The 18,637-nt window shown below is 41.2% G+C and overlaps 2 protein-coding genes across 2 annotated transcripts in view; one reads left to right on the forward strand and one right to left on the reverse strand.

The window, feature by feature from the left end:
- tbcd (tubulin folding cofactor D) overlaps positions 1-18,637 on the reverse strand; it is a 35,867-nt gene that overhangs the window by 8,356 nt on the left and 8,874 nt on the right. The window contains exons 8-26 of the mRNA XM_080043586.1: positions 17,058-17,190; positions 16,130-16,175; positions 14,583-14,715; positions 14,089-14,231; positions 13,936-13,996; positions 13,729-13,803; positions 13,481-13,575; positions 7,877-8,033; positions 4,524-4,581; positions 4,398-4,427; positions 4,008-4,093; positions 2,953-3,033; positions 2,754-2,827; positions 2,490-2,607; positions 1,543-1,603; positions 1,412-1,434; positions 1,287-1,318; positions 1,073-1,135; positions 889-965 (exon numbers count right to left, since the gene is read on the reverse strand). Of these exons, the coding sequence (XP_079899712.1) occupies positions 889-965; positions 1,073-1,135; positions 1,287-1,318; positions 1,412-1,434; positions 1,543-1,603; positions 2,490-2,607; positions 2,754-2,827; positions 2,953-3,033; positions 4,008-4,093; positions 4,398-4,427; positions 4,524-4,581; positions 7,877-8,033; positions 13,481-13,575; positions 13,729-13,803; positions 13,936-13,996; positions 14,089-14,231; positions 14,583-14,715; positions 16,130-16,175; positions 17,058-17,190 (1,546 nt within the window). The remainder of the gene's footprint in view (positions 1-888; positions 966-1,072; positions 1,136-1,286; positions 1,319-1,411; positions 1,435-1,542; positions 1,604-2,489; positions 2,608-2,753; positions 2,828-2,952; positions 3,034-4,007; positions 4,094-4,397; positions 4,428-4,523; positions 4,582-7,876; positions 8,034-13,480; positions 13,576-13,728; positions 13,804-13,935; positions 13,997-14,088; positions 14,232-14,582; positions 14,716-16,129; positions 16,176-17,057; positions 17,191-18,637) is intronic.
- znf750 (zinc finger protein 750) lies at positions 9,320-13,419 on the forward strand. The gene is made up of 3 exons (XM_080043547.1): positions 9,320-9,465; positions 10,989-12,281; positions 12,438-13,419. The coding sequence occupies exons 2-3, from the start codon at positions 11,014-11,016 to the stop codon at positions 13,018-13,020; spliced, it is 1,851 nt and encodes a 616-aa protein (XP_079899673.1). The 5' UTR covers positions 9,320-9,465; positions 10,989-11,013; the 3' UTR covers positions 13,021-13,419.

An 18,637-nucleotide genomic window follows, 5' to 3' on the forward strand; every position in this document is an offset into this window, starting at 1 on the left:
AATGTGTACCCCTCACTTTTTTCTATCTTATTGTAATAAAGAAGAAATTAATCATCAAAGACACATTGTGGCACATTGTGGCAACCAACCCCATCAAGGGGTCGGTTGTCACACACTATGGGGTTGTTTGTCACAATGTTATCTTAATGGGAATAATCTTAAAAAGAAGGCAAGAAAGCAGAACTACATTTGAAAGTTTAATTGCATTGTCAAGTTGACAAATAGGCCTACATAACTTACTGTAGCCTTGGCAGCTGGTCTAGTTTGGGATGCACTGGGTTGTTTTGATTTTATTGCCCTTTTTTCTTTTGCATGCTAGCTGCCTTTTCCTGCTCTATTCTCTCCTTCTCTGGGGTGTCAGTGAGGATACAGCTTGACAATTTCTTTCGTTATTGGGTTCCTTTTCTGGCTGCAGCCTTTGGATAACATGTGACAACCAACCCCCCAAAAAATGTGACGACCAACCCCAACTTGAATTTCTTGCTAGCATCAAGGCCAAAAACCGTCTGACAACTAATTAGCTTGCTAACCACTATCTAAGCTATAGTTTACCCCTCACACTTTTTATGGGTTACAAGTGTTTTGTTATAAACCCATTGTGTAAAAGCCTAGAAGAAAAATACTGAGGAGCTAAATATTTTCAATTTGACATGAAAAACACAAACAGTCCTCTCACCTCAAATTCAGCAGGCTGACTCCAATGAAGACTATGTAGGTGACCTCTGATCCCAATTCTGGATATTTACATACCAAAATTTCACAGACAGCGCCTTCTGGTTCCGAGATATAACGATTGTGACAACCAACCCGTGTGACATATAACCCCGTTCTTCCCCTGGCTGTTAAAATCAATGTTACTTCCATTCAATACATAAATAATAAGCTTACGATAATGGCATCCTTTACACCACTAGAGACGAGATGAAGAGTCTTTATGGTGTCGTCAATAAGCCACTGCCAGCCAGCTGAAACACAGTGTCACGTCAACATTAGAGATTTTGAGCTCAGATGTTGAATAAAATACAAACATTGATAAACATAATATGGAGGGGCTTAAAAGGAATGAACTTACTGATGACAGGGTCGCTCTTAAAAGGCATTTTGGACAGGGACAGCTTCTCTATCAGACTGCACACTGGAGAAAAGACAAAAACTCATGACATCTTCTGAATGATGAGAAAAGAGCCTTGCCCCTAAAGCTCTTCATTGTGTTTCTTTGCAACAACTCATTCAGACCAATGAATTCGTCTGTGAAATAAATATTTTTTATTTGGATTTGGACTTACTCGCTGGCCTCATTAGCGCTCCGCCAAAACCCCTGCAAAAAAAAAGGAAAAGCGTTATTTTAATATGAAGCCAAAAGAAACTTATTAATATTAATGACAATTTAAAGATTATTATTTCTGCCTACCTGTACTGTTTTCTGTCATGGAGCTGAAAGTAAGTACACCCGATGAACAATCAGCAACAGAGGACATTTGACCACAGTTTATTCAATTTCAAACAACATGTATTGGTTTTGCTCCTTAAAGGTACACTTACCCTCTGGTGAATATCTTTTAATGCCTCCACACATTCTGGTGAGATGATGTCCACCACAGTCCTGTAAATAACAGGAAAATCATTCAAAGAAACATAGTATATGGTTAAACACCTGTTCAACAGAATGAATTGAATTTGTGATATACATTTCTTTCTATAGAAGCTTCCTATATTGTTTCTAGCTGACACACTGTATTACCACTGTTCAGCTTTTAAAAAGGTACACTAAGCAGTTTCAGGGCAGGGGGATTTTTTTTTACATTTGCAGAGCCTGCAGTTAGCTTACATAATATTTTTCCTCCATGTTATTCATTAGTATTGAACAATTCTAATATCATAAATCAAAACAAAATGATTTTGGGAGGCACCAGGAACTTAGAATATGGTTGTAAACAAAACCGTGGGCCCTGCAGCTGTGAACAAAAACAGTGAAACAGTAACTTTGAAGCTTTCTAACTTTCCAACTTCAAACAGTGTTCCAGCCCAGGGATCCAATTTATTTAGTTCAAGTATTCAGTTATTAGAATGTACCTCAGAAAATATTTACTTCTCTTATACACCCAAAGTTACTTAGTGCAACCTTTAAACAGTTGCACATATTTCAAAAGTATGGACTGGGACAATGTTGCTCAATGTTCAGATTGTCTTGGCTCCAAAATGGTGGAACGAGCTCTCCATTAACATCAGATCAGCTGATAGTTTACACATCTTAAAACACATCTCTTCAGACTGCACTTACACTAAAACATAAATAAATAAAAAATGTGCTTGTTACATCTCCATGTAGCACTTACATGTGGCACTTTGTAGTTTGGTTTATTTGAAGCTATAATACTTGCGGGATTCTTGTTTTTCTGAGTTTGTACCTTCGTGGTTGAATGCACTTAATGGAAGTTGCTTTGGATAAAAGTGTCAGCTAATGTAATGAGTTGGCTCTTAAAATCTACCTGTTGGTCTGAAGGCCTAGTTTGTACAGAGCGTGTGTGATCTCTGCACATGCCATGATGGCTCCGTGGCGACCATGCAGATCGATACCCACTGCCATAGGCAACAGCTGTGGCAACACTGCAACCAACAAAGAAGAAGAGCATGGAACGAGCACAATACCCATAACAACAGCTTTCAGTCAATTTTCAAAAGGCGTTTCTCAAGAGCATTTTACTTTTCCCTTTCTCCATTGCCTGGGGAACACGTCAGGTGACATTGTTTACCTGTTGTGGCCATATAATCAGGAGCTTGAGGCGTCAGGTTGTGGAGTGCTTTACTTGAGAGCTCTCGGATCACTCTGCAAAACACAGATAGACAATACAATTTTGTCTTTAAAGACAGATTTAAAAAATGACTATATTATCTATCCCCCTCATTTACTGGTGATTTATTTATGAGAACACAGAATATACAGGTACTTACACATCCCAGTGGTTGATCTTCATGGCTACCAAATGATCTATCAGGGCCTTGGTGTACTCAGGGAAGCTAGCTATGTAGACACTTTGTGAACAAAGAAAAAGAAAGCTTCAGCTGCAGAACAAAAAGAAATACTACCAGCTTCAGACATTCTCTATCTCTACACATCTTTATTCTATTTCCGCGTTCTGGGCAGTTCTACTGTCAGTCACACCCCGAGGCTAGTATCTTTCTCCATTTCTATTGCGTGAATGTTTGCTATGCTGCTGGGGCCACATATCTGCCAAAAGGTCACAATTCCTAAAAGGGTGTGAGATTGTTTTTTTAATAAAAATGGCTGTACATGGTCAACTGCTCATGTACAGCAACATAAGCAATGGCAATGTTCTGGGAGAGATATAGGCGCTTCAAGCTGCTAATATGGTGTGTAATATCAACCCTGGGTTTTAAATGCTTTTGCATCAGACTCTTCACCTCATCTTCATTTAGTTCCATTAGCTCAGTTGGTAGGGCGTCCCCCCCATGGGCCTCGGCCAGCAGCGGACCCGGGTTCGATTCCAGCCCGCGGTCGATCTCTGCATGTCACTTCCCTCTCTGCCCCATTTCAACTCTGTCTCTACACTATCAATAAAAGCATAAAAATGTCCAAAAATATCTTTAAAAAAAAAAAAAAAAAGCTGCACATGTATGCACTTAAACACCCAGAAATCATGTGACGATGTCCTCTGCCTACACACCTTTGGCCCAAGTGTATTTTTTTCATTTGCCAGTTGGAAAGGTGGAGGGGAGGAACATGTTTTGGACTTGTTTTATTCGTCACACCCCTCTACACGCTTAAACAGATGCAACACTAAATTATTCCTGAAATCTGTGCTGTGTCAATACAGAGGGATAGGACACGGACGGTTACCACTCTTCGTTAATGCTGCTAGGACAAGTGTACTCTATTCTAAGCATTTTCCCATGCGCAGCTCCACTTGACTTGAACATTGTGTGACTGAGAGAATATGAATGTAAATACCTTTAAGAAGTGCCACTTAGACTACATTGTTCCTTACCTAATGTTCAGATAGCAGTTGTTGAGATTCCCAACAGCATAGTAGTCCGCTGCAGTTAGAATGTCGATACCATGAGGAAATGTTCCCTTTTGAGACACAAGCAAGCCACAAAGATGTTTTCACTGCATTCAGTAAGATTGTTCCATGTTATTTGAACCTTGGGGGATGAATTTGAGTGATTTGTAACCAAACTATTAAGGACCTGAGATGTAATGGCTCAGTGACTGTTGGTACATCAAAAGATTGCATGTGGCCTGGGAGGCTTTTTCTTTGGTTTTAACTAACAAGGCAAGTTATAGCAAGACCTTGATATTCGGCAGCAGATAAAAACTTCAAAAATCACAGTAATTCTCATACATCGTACACAGTGGTTAAATAAATGTCACGAACCTGTCTGCCGACATTTTCCTGGAAGGAAGCCTAAAAAACAAAATGAGAAATAAAAAAATCACTTCTGTCATGTAACTTTATATCTTCAGTCAAGCAATCAAAGTATGTTGACAAGAAAAAACTTACAGAGGCTGCTCTGCGGCAGTTGACATTTCGGTCAAACACAGTTGTGATCAGCAAAGCACTGGAGAAAGAGACACAAAGTATGGTCAAGAGGGCACCACAAATAATCCGCTAAAAGACTTTCCTAGACCTTGTGTGTGTGTGTGTGTGTGTGTGTGTGTGTGTGTGTGTGTGTGTGTGTGTGTGTGTGTGTGTGTGTCTCTCTCCAAGGAATATCAATTAAATTATACTTTTGCACCTTGAAAATTTGGCCCATGTTTTCTCAACATTTCCCATACTGAGACACTAACCTTGTATTCCTCTGTCCTGTTACAGTGTATCAACATGTTAATGACTTGTGAAGAATCATGACTCAGATTAAATCATGTCTAAAACTAGATTACATCATCACAAAACTGATGTTGGTCGCCATGTACAGGTTCTCAGCACATACAGCACAAACGCAGACACAGTATGATTAACCATGACTTCATAGTCATACTGGAAGTTGTGTCTGATCCCCACCTCAACAACATCCCTCCACTCTCACTGCCTGTACACGTCTCTTGTGGGTTCTTTGAGGGGGGGCCAACCTACAGCACATTGACAGCCTGTCACTGTTGGCCTTGTTTGCTCTCCTCCTGTGTTCCCTGCCTCTTAACAGCAAACTCCAGGTCTGCAGCTTGACTAACTGCCACCGGTTTGGTTTTACTAGCTGCCCTTGCCCTGAGGGCTTGGAAACAAAAACAGTTGTGATTATACTGTGGGTAAAGGATATTCTGAATGATATCTGCAGCTGCTACACATAACAAGTACACAGTGTTACTGTCACTGTGAAAAGCAGAGATACAACTGTGTGCCCGCGAGACACATTAGTGCCACATTCAGAAAAAGTGAGTTTTTCTGTTAATGTCATCAAGCCACAGATGAATAGAGCAGGAACCAGCTTGTCTGAGCATTGCTGCATAACGGCGACCGAAACCTACAGCGAACAGGCGAAACCTGGCAATCCTGTAGGCTAGGGAAGGGGAGGGTGTTGTCACTGACTGCTGATGATGATGGCAGTCGCAGGGGTTCAAACTGACACTGCAGAGCTGGTGTGCACAGTCAGAGGCCACAGGTCCATACATGCACATCAAGAGAGAAAGGAGATCAAGGAGTCGGCAAACCGTTACTATTGACAAAGACTGAACTCGCGGAACTGGATGACATTGCCAATTAGATGTACAAGCCTTGAATTGTTACTAGTTACTTCTTAAGGCTGGCTCCTGCTTCTGGAACAACATCTACTTAGTCATTTTTAATTCTTGCATATACTGTAGTCCCCAAAATAACAATTCTGTCCAGTCCCTACAGCTTTCAGTCAAAATCTGAAAACATGTCAGAGCAATACAGTTTATTTAGGTTTAAGTCGAATCATTTACAAGCCCCTCTCAGATAAATTTACGATAATCTGAGGTTTTCAGAAGTTTCTTTCTCATATCACCGTATTAAAACTATAGTCCCCTTGTAGTGTGAACAGGACAAAAAGCAGAGGCTAAAAAGCCCTCACTCGCTTCCGACGTTTTAAATGTTTATTCGTGACTCCCAATTTAAGGGTTTATTCTAGAGGAAGCAGTATGTGGACGCATAAATCCAGAAGTGCATGTATGTCCTGGTCTTTAAAACAGCTCTTCACAGTGTTTTCAGAAAGCTTTAATACTCTTCAATACACAGATTTCATAACTAATCTGTAACTATTGATACAATAATAAATATTCAGTATATAAGCGACCTATAAGTTCGGCAAAAACAGAACAAAAAAAAAACCTTAGAGACACCTGGCTGGTAATCATGCAAATAAAATGCACATACATCTCTAAATGTAATTCAAACTCAATACTGTTTTTTTGGAACTCACAATTGACTTTTACAACAAGGGAGCATGGGATATTTTTTGGGGATAAGGCGGCTCTGATGATGACGAAACCATGGAGTCATTACCATTGTCATACATGCAGGAACGAGTATTTATTTGTACAGAAGATCAAACATGTCAACAGCATATTCTGTCTGGAAGCAGTGAATGTTTCAAGGAGAGAAAAGCGGTTTTGAGGAATTATTACATTTGTTTTTAAGCACCGATACTAGAATTTACATTTAAGGGTCCCCTTTTGATTTTATAATCATAGAATGACATGTCATGACATGACATGATGTCTGTGAAATCAAGCCATTAGAAATACAGCTGTCTCTTGCAATATGACTGAAGGCACCAAAGCAGAACACGATATTAATCTGTTGGTTATGTGAGGACACGCAAGAGTACTGTGTCACAGAAAAACTGGTTTGGGGCAGTAAATAACTGCTTGGATGCAAATCATGCAGCCCTTGTGCAAATTACAATTAGAATGAAATTGCCTGGAACCTGAAGAAATCTTAGTGATTATTTAAACTGTGCATTGTGCTTCTGACATATCAATGGGATGATAGTGAGCTTAGCACAGATATATCATGTTCATCGGCTGCAGCTCCAGAAATATTTTACCTCTATTAAAAGGTGAAGTAAGTGATTTATTTATGTTAATATAAGTGTTAAATCTCTCTTTATTCATACAGTGATCACTTATATAGTGTGCACGTTTCATAAAGCCGATCTCTCGGTCACTCGCTCTACATGTAATCGACAAATAAACTTTTCGGGGATCCCACTACTAATAACCAATCAGAAGAGAGAATGCTACAAACCGGCATCCTTCTCACTGCCGGTGCACGTGCAGAGCGACAGATGGGTGAATGTGTATGCGCCTACAATGGTGGAGCAGGTAAAACTCCTTCCCAATGTCTGTTTTGATGGTTTTTATCATGTTTGATCACACTTATGGATCTGAGATGATGCTAGATAACTCGCTGCTTGAAGACCGCAGTGCATTATGTGGTGACGTGGGGACGAGGGAGGGGACTGCTAACTGCAGTCACTGACAGGAAGTTAGCTAAACTGACCATTCCGCTTTACTGAACCTTTAACTTTCTTGGTCAGAAATTGACAACATCATGATTATGGTGTTGAGAGTGGAAATCATGGCACAGCTGTGATGTATGCTGATGTAAATAATGCTGTTAAAATGTATATAACTGGACATACAGCAGCAAGTGCAAATTAAACAGGCAGCACGTCCCGAATCTAGCTACAGGTCTTTTTTTTGTAGCTGACTGTACCTGGCTTTGGAATTTATCCTGTGGGGACGAGTGAGGTTTTAATTAACAGGCATAGTTTTAGTCATATTGATCATATGGGCCAATAACAAACACAAGATTCACTTGAATGTCACTGAGCTTGTGTTCATAGTGTGTTGTTGCAGCGATGGGTGCATGTGAAGGAAGGACTTAGAGGTTACCTGGCGATCTGAGGGACATAGGGCTCCAGCTCTTTGGGTTCATACGCCCTGGCGAAGGACCAGCACACGTAGCAGGCAGCGTCACGCACATTGGCTCCGACGCTGCACGCTCCCCTCTTCTCCTCGTAGGTCAGAGATTTGATGATGAGCGGCACAACTATAAAGCAGAACAAAGACCAGGGTGAGGGGTATGATCTGAAGAACAACAGAAAAGGAATGAAAGGCAATATGTACAGTCATGCCCGAAATTATTCAAATTTTGACTTAAACTTACTTTTATTCACCCAGCAAGTGTTTTCATAATTGGAAAAGACACAGGCTTCTCCCAAAAGATAATAAGACGATGTTCAAGAGGCATCATTGTGAAAAAGGTTTATTTTTCAGCTTGTATTTACATTTGAACACAATTATTCATACCCTTCTCAATAATCAATCGAAAAAGCCTGTATTGGCTATTACAGCAATCAAATACTTCCTATAATTGCTGACCAGCTTTTTGTATGTTGAATCATTTCGGGCTTGACTGTAGATAGAAAACATGTTACATAAACTGTCTGTGTATTTGCGGGAGGGAAAAGGTCAAATCTCATTACTTGCCTCACACTACTGAAAATCACTGAACTAAAACCAGTGAAAACAAACCCTTCTGAATACAAGATGATGTGTGCTGATTGTTATACATTAATAAATAATTAATTATGTATTGTCCATGAACATTTTCATTCCAAACTGTAGTAAGCATTTCGGATGTTTTTAATGTTATATATTCCATGCAGCTAAATTAACCTTTCTGCCAACATTTAGAAATTAGTGATTTCAATGATCATCTACTAGAAAAACTTGAATATCTAGCCTGAGAAAAGGCAGAAAGAGTGTATTATGGTCTCACTGTCTAACCCTACATTTTCCAATGCGTAACATCACACATGGTAAAATGTAAGGCTGGAATAAACAGGACAGCTGGGCCAAGGGAAGACTGAGGAAAGACTGAGGGAAGAAAAACCTCATTCATTATATTATAATAGCGATTTTTTTATGATAGAACGCCGGTTCCATATGGGTGAGGTATTCCTTTAATATTTGGTAGGTTAGCAATAGTCTGCCCTTTTAATAAAAAAGTGACCTTTTTAAAGGTTATACATTGTAACTATTGGTTTCCTTAAACAATGGTCTTCTAAAAAGTGAGACACATGTATGCAGTTATGTACAGCACCTGCAGAATGTGGACTATATGGTCATTTCCACAAAAGAGAGAAATGGAGCAGGAAATGTGAAGAAGCAGCAAAAAGCCCCCACGTCATCATGTAAATCATGGCTTGAGGCCTGACTAATATCAGGTACATCGATGTTGCCTGAGGGCCCTACTGTTTGGGCTGAAGCTCCACCCACCCAGTGAGACAACACCTTCAGTGATAGGAACTCGCCACACAACTAACCAAATAGAGCACACACATGCATCATCATACACATTCACAAACACACTGTGAAACTTTGAGCACATATTGGAGTGGACATCCTGACCAGATATACTAACACTGGCTGTGGACTGTGGAGCAGCTCTCTGCAGGTAGAGGATACAACCAGAGCAGGTACATTTGACTTTCCTTTATTCTTCCTTAATTAACAAGTAATGGGTATTAGTTTATATTAAGTTATTTACAATACTCCGTCAAAGCCTTTCTGTGTTTTTGTTAAAAGATTGTCAGTGGTTTGATAAGGGAGCTATTTCGTTTGTGGGATTTAGTTAGGGCAAGTGTTAGCTACGAATGCACCTGTTACCTTTGGATTTAATTAGCCCTTGCTTGCACTGTCATGCTGATCAACAGGTAAAACAGAAAGTACCTGGCCTCTGCATGAGAAACTTTATCAGATAACGTTATTTGATTTATTTTATAGTATTTTATATAAATCATACAAACTAATCTGTAAATAAAATAAATCCATACAATTAAAAAAAACATCATCTGAGCTCAGATGAACCAGATATATTTTCCAATGAGGATAAAAATAATAAATAAATATAAAAACTAAAAGGTTTGACTGGGCTATATTCACTATATATGTTTTCAGACAGGATTTTGGAATGAATTTCAGTGGTGGTGCAGAAGGGAGTGGCTTTTTGTGCTACCAGTTGCACAGAAACTTGAGGGACGACTTCTTGCGACAGCGCACGACAAGCAGGTTCCTCAACGCAGTGCCCAGCAACACTTAACTCACAGCTCTAGGTGATGTTTCATTTCTAAATGCAAACCCTCAAGTGTTTCAGAGGCCACCTGTAGCACGCTTCGCTTTTACCAAAAATGGCTGTTTTGAACTATTGCTACTTGTGCTAGTTGAAGAATTAAAGCGAAAAAAAGTCAAATATTACTTCTCATATTTCTGTATCTACCGAGCTTGTGAGCTCATGAAATGATGATGCTTGAGAGCCGAGTGCATCCCGCAGGTACAGTCATGGGAAGCAGGTGGCTGCTGGTTCCCACGCCGACAGCACTGAGTTTAGTAAGGTTGGAAGAGAAAGCAAGTCTCTGCATGCCCTCCAGGTCTGTGTTAGTGAGTGCCAACTTTGCCCAACACCTGCTTACATAGAAATGTAGCGGCTCTCTCACTTTATAGCACAGATGAGTGGAGTGATAACAGAACAGGTAGACAGGTGAAGAGGCAGGCCGAGTAGGCATGAGCCAAAAAAACACACACACTAAGACACGATTGCACCTATGAAAACATGTGGCTACAATTTTGCATGCAGTAGACAGCTTATCATATTTAACCATTTCTCTTGTTTGGTGTCCAACTCAGTTTGAAGTAACAGTTGCAAGAATACATTAGCCTGAGGGTGCGGTGTTTTGTGCAGCTAGAGATTGTTTCTGCTAAAGAAACACAGAGAGAAAAAACCTTCCAATGGGGAGCCACAATCAACCTGAACCAGTCAAACAACTCCATTAGCCTTGACAGTCACCTCAGCAAGAATCTGGTACAAAAGCTTCAATGATTCACCAGTGTGTCTTGTATGCTTTTAATGTCACATTCCCAAACAGAAAAAACAACAACTTTAAAAGGTAGCTTTTATCACGACTAAATCCCCACACTGCAATGTGCTGTATTTGTCTTTCAGAAAAAAAACGTGTGTTCGATTAGAGATGGAAAGCGCTCAGGAACGCAAGCCCAAAAGGCCCCACTACATTCCTCGACCGCCAGGCAAGCCCTTCAAGTACCAGTGCTTCCAGTGTCCTTTCACCTGCAATGAAAAGTCTCATCTCTTCAACCACATGAAATACAACCTGTGTAAAAACTCCATCTCCTTGGTGTCACAGAAACACGGGCAAACACCACGGCAGGTCAAGGCCCTCACAAAGGGAGTCCCTGTCAAACCTAAGGACTGTCAGAGCCCACCACCGGCAGACCAGAACAACATGCCTGACAAACAGGGAGCCGACGAGAACAAATCTGAGGGTAGAGATGACACTGAAGAAGTAGACGTCGGATGTGACGGTCCAGTGAGTGAGGACAGCCAGAGCGTAGCAACATCAAATACAGTAACAGAGAGAGACAACGGCGAGAGCAATGAGGCTAAGTCTCTGCCGCGCCCATCTGCCTTCTCCCCTGTCACACCCAAAAATGACGGAGCAGCAGAAGCCTTCAAGCCATCCGTGCAGCAGTCGGAGGAAACACAAGCTCCTGTTCCTACTTTCAACCACCCAGGCTTCCCGTGGGGAACCATTTCCTCATCCATTCCTTTGAAACCATTCCCCCCTCCAATGGTTCCTGAATTCCCTCCCTATATCCTGCCTGAGCGGCCTCTGTATCCTCCATACTACCTCCAGGGAAACCCTCACACACACGAGCCCAACTCTCCCTCTTTCCGAACAGAGTTTGTGGATGCCCAGAGGCCTGTGGCCCCACCTCACCCTTCCCTCTTTCCCACATACCCGTACCGATACTGCCACCCTCTCCACCAGGCCCCCCCTCTGCACTACACCCTGTACAGACCGCACGAGCTCTCCATGCCAATCACAGGGCCCCGATATCTGCCTTTCGATTTGTACAGCCCGGCGACCCTTGGGCCAAAGGATTATGACTTGTATATGCATTCGCATCCCAGTCACAACAGTCTACACAACCAATCTACACAAGAGGAAATCGACCACGGGCAAAGCAGGGACAAGGAAATCAGGCTTAGCCCTAAAGAGGGCTGTTCGGCATTGGGGTCTCCCGACAGACCCAGTCATCATGCACACATCATCCAGAGAGACACAAAGGCCCCACACTACACAAACATGGGGGACTCGCCGACAAGCACCAAAGTCGGACACACGGCTATAGACATGCAACCCATCAGAACTGACTTCAGACAAGAGGAGTTTGCGGAGAGCTTGCTGCAGTTACAACATCTGCATGTGAATAAAGAGTGAGTGATAGAAACATTTCTTTCTTGGCTTAATCAAGTGGCGGTACACTGTGTTTACAATTATACAGTACACTGTGTTTACAATTATACAGTAGACTGTGTTTACAATTATGGTAGTCAGTCATTTAACTCTTTATTTTGGCCTCTCTATTTCAGATCAGCTGAGAGTGGCAGATATTCCTCAGAACCATGTCCTGAATCTACACTAGAACAACACACTGAGGACAACAGAGAAGATCTGACCCCCCTCAACCTCTCAACAAGGAGCCAGGACAAAGAGCAAAGCCTATCGGACCACAGGCTGTGGTGTTCCTCAGACACAGAGCAATCAAAGGGAGAGGAGTTGCCTCTGAACCTTAGCCTGCGAGCTTCTTGTAGCATCCCTGCACACAGCCCTGCCTTGAGCACTTCAGAAGATCTTTGGCAGAAGCCTGACGTCGCGCTGGATGAAGAACCATGCGACCAGAGGCAGACTGCAGCGCTGGCACTCTGTCAGCTTGCCAGTGCAAGCTCTGCTGCCTCTTCGTGTGACGTCAGCACTGCAGTCAGGCCCTCGGAGGATTGCATGGATGCTGCCGAGACGCCCGGCTCTCCACAGAAAACCAAGCACACTACCAAGATGTGGAAAACGGGCGTGAAAAGAGCAAACAGTGGCCAGGCTGAAAAGGACGTCCATAAACCCAAAAAGAGAGCAAAGGCAGCAGGGCGGGCTCTGAAGAGGAGGCCTCGATGCTGCTAACAACTCAACTCTGTCGTTGTTGTTGTTGTTGACTGTTATATTCGCTTAAGGACAGAATATCTCTAATGTTCGCCACTACAAGTCTCAACGTGAAAACATAATCTTATTGAACATCAATGTTAAAATATTAATGAAGCACTGAATGATTGGACTATTGTTGCAGGAGCAGATGTGAAACGTTTTTAGCACGGCCAAAAAGTCAATTATGTTATAAAATTGCCACACAAGTACGTGCATAAAGATCTTGTTCTCACACTTGATTATGAAAAGGTGAAAGACACATTTTTATAAGGGTTTTGAATACTTCAATCTGACTCTTTTTGTAACGTAGGAAGTTTACAGTGAATGATGTGGTATTAATATGCTGTATATATGTTAAATATATAAATAATAATAAAAATTACTCACTTACAGTGTATCTTATGAAACTTATTTCAACGTGATTTACTTAGACACATACCGTCTGTCAATCTGGAAGGCAGCAGCAGGCCTCTCCTACCAAGTTCTGCCAGTGCCAGGCAGCCTCCATGCCAAGCATTGTCTGTTTCCTGGAAGCTTTAAAAAAAAATAACACACCCACATGACATGGGTCAAAACATAAAGAATGTTTAATGTGTGTTTTGAAGTGTGTCCCTGTGTGATGGGTATTAAAAATAAATAAATAAATGGCGGATGCAGAGAGCCAATATGCCCCGAGCACCAATCTACCTGAAGCATTCCAGCACTGATCCAACCACCTCATCTGCCAGTTCCTTGGGAAGCCTCCCAGTCACCCTCCCAATGCTGAAGGGTGAAATAAAACTGATGATTACTCTCACTGCAATTGTATTAATAATTGCAAGAAAATCCAAGAGACATGTCGCAACAAGGATGACATCAACATTCAGGTTCTTGGTGACGTGGAGAGATTGTTACCCCTTTGCTGCAGACCAGCGCACGATTGTTTCCTTATCTTTCAGTCCCATCAGCAGATGCTCTGTGAAAAATAACATGAAAAAAGAACATTTCCTGAATTTTTTGTCCTGTATTGCAACATAGAACATAGAAGAAGTGAAGGCTGAAACTAACCAATAACAGTCTCCACTTCCTCAGGAATGTCATAGTCCTCCTCATGTTTTTGTGTTTCCATGTCAGGAGTCACAGCAGTGCCGACTGTTGCCGATTGGGACATGGAAAGGTTTGCTGCTAAGGAGCGGCTGCCTCTCTGGTACCTGAAAAACATTGAGCATTATTTAAAAAAAGGCACTCAGCTCTTTGCTCCCGTCTGATCCAGCTATGTCTAATAAAATATGGTATGACATTATACTGTATGACATTAGTGAAAAACTGGTTAAAAGAGATCTGAATGAACAGGGAGCAATAATTGTTTAGGGGAAACAATTGTTTCAGTATTAACACTGTTATTTATGTTGATGGTTTTCTGCAAATACAAACTGATTTACTATGTGTATCAATGGTGTATACAGAAACCGGTTATTCCAGCGGATCGGGTTCCCTGGTTGGTTGGTGACTTTGGACCGACTACATAAAATGAGGTGGTAGGTAAGGTATTATGTTCTGACCTCCAAGCGGCCAGACGTGGCTTCAAGAAGGTGAGGCCAAGTCTCTGGATCAGTTTGATGCCCAGCCTCCTCAGCATGGCCTGGCTGCTCTCTGACAGATTTTTTTTCTCCAGACACTGCATAATCATAGGAGCTGGAAAACAGTAAAAGGACATCATTATGAGCTGGATAGAAACTAAGGGTGTATTCACATATGCCGTGTTTAGTTCGGTTGAAACAAACTCAGGTGCACTTCCGCCTTCGGTGCGCATCTTTCAGACAGGTGTGAATACAGCAATCGCACTCGGGGGCGGACCAAACAAACGCTCCGAGACCCAGCTGAAGAGGTGGTCTCGGTGCGTTTCCATGTGCACTCTGCTGCAGTTTGTTTGTGGTGTGAATTTGTCCGGACTCGATCCGACCCAAATGCAGGAAGCACTGTGCCTTTTCTGTCTTTTATTTTTTAATAAATTGCCGTCAGCTTCACATTATGGGAAAGTTGTGGTTTGACCGGGAGCCCAGAACAATATATTACATTTGATCGAGAGGACGTGTAAAAATGCTGATGTGTTCAGCGATCACATGAAGGAGAGGGGAGCGTCTCTCGCACAGTGCCAACAGGTTCACGCTGCGCAAGAAGTGTGTGTTTTTATTTTGCTTCCCATGACCGTCAATACTACCCCCGTGTCAGTTTGGAGCTGAACTGCGCTGAACTGACACCCAGCTTAATCAGCTGAGTGTCAGCTTGAGTCTATTCTTCTACCGAGCCGCACGTCCAGCAGCAGAAATACAGTAAAAATTATGTTTCACATCGTAGGCTACAAGCCACATAACGTGGCATTGTCATAGGGCTACATATTATAACCATATGAAACATAATTGTATGTTTTTCTTCTTTATTTATAGACTAGATGTAGGCCTTTTATTATTTTTAACCCCATATTATATCAATGATATATTTCGCAGTTTTTACTTCGTGCTTCTCTCCACCTCAGAATGTCTGTCCAATGAATGAATTATCTCAGATCACGTGTGGTTTTGCTTCATAATGCTGGTTCACTTGCAAAAGGGGCAATATGAAAGTGGACCACACCAAACAAAACAATTCTAAACTCTATTTGGTCTGGACCAAAGCAAGTGAACTAGCGGACTTTCCCAGTGTGAATACACCCTAAGAAAGATATATTTGCTATGCCTTTTGGTTCAGAAAGAATCTAACAATTTTGAAAATGCAGAGATTTAAATATTAAATAGGGTTTGTTTGTATATCAAAAAGGTACACAATAGCACTGGATAGAATGTCAAATCAATGTTTAAATCATACTCATGTAAGAGAAATCTCCCCTTCGGCCCATATCATTTTGATAAAGATTTGTAAAAAAAAAAGAAAAGAAAAAAAAAACATAATAATAATAATGATGTTACTAGAGGCAAAAGCAACTGAATGAAGACTACTGATATGACAGCCGCACGCTACAATAACTCAATAACCACATGGAGATGAGGTCATTACTTTTTATTTATTTAAGTACTGAAGATAAATAGGACACAGAGAAAAGGAAACCTACCATACTGTAGGACGTCATCTCGTTTTCCATGTTTGAAAAGCTTGGCCTTTGGGACACAAACACAATGACTGAATCAATCTTAAATACTGCAGAGGACACATTATAGCAGTTGCATTCCTAAAATATTAACTAGTTCGCAGTTAACCAAATTGATACCTCCTCATGTGCTGGCCATCCCTCCGTTTTAATAATTTTGCTATTAATGTTGTTTATATATTATTAATAATGTATTAACAATTCATTTTGTCATTAAATCCTACATCTTTACAGCACTATACCCTCAATGTACACACACACAAAAAAACATGGAAGCGTGGGTACGCTTGTTGACTTAACAAACAGAGCCAGTTTTGCACGCCCTAAGCACCACATAGGTTGGAGACGGGTTCACTTTCAAGACATTAGAAGTACAAAGGGACTCATTCTAAAACATGTTGTGCCGGTTTTTGTGCTAATGATATGAATGCAGTGTTCTTACTTGAGGGCTACATTGCATTACCTTAGTGGTACCCTCCATCATTATAGAAGATAACAATAAAATTGGATTTATTGGAACTAAGTACCACCAACGTCGTTTCTATTTGCTGAAGAACGGTTTAGCTTGAAGCAGTGGATCAAACTGACACAGCAAATCCCACACATGCAACAGGTGCTTTTCACATTAGATAGTGTGTGAGACACACAAGTCATGTCAGCCCTTCAGTCAGGTTTTAATACAACAAGGATTACACATGCTACACACACACACACACACACACACACACACACACACACACACACACACACACACACACACACACACACACACACACACACACACACACACACACACACACACTCCACACTCCACACTCCACACTCCACACTCCACACTCCACACTCCACACTCCAACAGGCTTGAGCGTTGGCACTGAGTATGTGTGTTTACCAGAGACTGCAGAGCACCATCCAGGACCATAATGTCTCTCATTGACTGGTCAGTGGTCTGGGTTATGGTGCTGAGGCTCCAGTCTAAAAAGTCTCCCAGGCATTTCTGCTTCACATCAGGGCGTGTCATGAACCTGCACAGCAAGGTATGGCAAGACAAAAAAAAAAGGTTTTGTGAGGATAAACAGATGTTGACAACTTTGCCCTCTATTGGCCGGATAACATATTACAGTTAATAACTTTATCTGGATTGTATTCTATAGCGTTTTTACACCAAGTTTCTTCATTTGCCTATAGATAACATATATAGTATTTGATTTGTCTTTGCACAATTGAGAGAAACTTAAAATTAAAAACATACAATGGACATGTGGCCGTGTGTGCACGCAACAAGCTTTGTTTACCCCATAAAAACTGGGATTAATGTTGATAGAAAATCTTTCATTTTACAGTTTACAAACATGAAGGGCAGGTGATGATTTTTTTTTCTCCTAATCATTCTGAAAGGATTTGTGATGAATGATAAATGATGGTTCTACATGTTCAAATTCAGTCATTTTGATTAATAGGTGTGTCTTCAGTTTCATCTTTTATTCCAGCTGTCAAAAATTCCCCACAGCACTGTCCACACAGTGAGCTCGTGATCTGCCAAACCACAAACTATATATATAGTGATCAGTTTCACTTAAATACTGTATATGTCCTTGAGCAGCAGTCATCAGTGTGATCAGATCAGTTTCTACAGTGCTGCTGTCAGTCCAAACTTCAGCATTTGTTTCATGCTGAGGTTAGAGAGTCTGTCTCCATCTTGTCCAAACTTACTATCAAAAGCTGACCACCTCTTTGTATGGACAATATAAACACTACAGGACATTATAAAAAAGATTATAGGAAACAGTATTTTCTAAATAGAGAGCTATCCAGCAATCAAACATATGTGAATTGCTTAACTAATGTCAATGCAGGCCTGACGTGTGCACTTTACAATGGAAAAAAAATAATAATAATAGAACTGAAATAATGAATGGATCATAATATGTGGTCAGGACATCCATTAATGAAAGTCTCATACTGAAAATAGCTGCACTGATGTAGCAGTATAACAGAGATGGTTACATGTTATATATCATATTATATATATATATATAAAGTCACACAAGAAGACATACGCTCCGATTGTGCTCGTACAGCCCACGATGGTGCTTGATCTGGCAGGTCCGCCTGTGGATCCAAACCCCACGCTTAATTTTATAATACTTATGAGTGTATTACTTTCATAATACGTGTTACAAAAAAGACGAAAAGCTACAGCCACCGCATGTGGATACGCTGCCCGTGCAGGATACACTAACCTTTAAACTAATGCACTGAGCTTATCTTCTCACTTTATTGCCGTCTTACGTGACTATATACCGCACACTTCCCACAGTGAGTCACATATTCAGGTAACACAGGTGCACTTCGGCATTGCATCCCTTTGCCTTGGGCATCAAATGTTGAGAAATGTCCCTCCACATCACTCCCTCCCAAATGCACAAATATAATTAGACAGGGGCTCGCATAGCAATTGAGTTCCTGATC

This window comes from Ammodytes marinus, assembly GCF_949987685.1.
Source record: "Ammodytes marinus genome assembly, chromosome: 16".
NCBI lineage: Eukaryota > Metazoa > Chordata > Actinopteri > Uranoscopiformes > Ammodytidae > Ammodytes > Ammodytes marinus.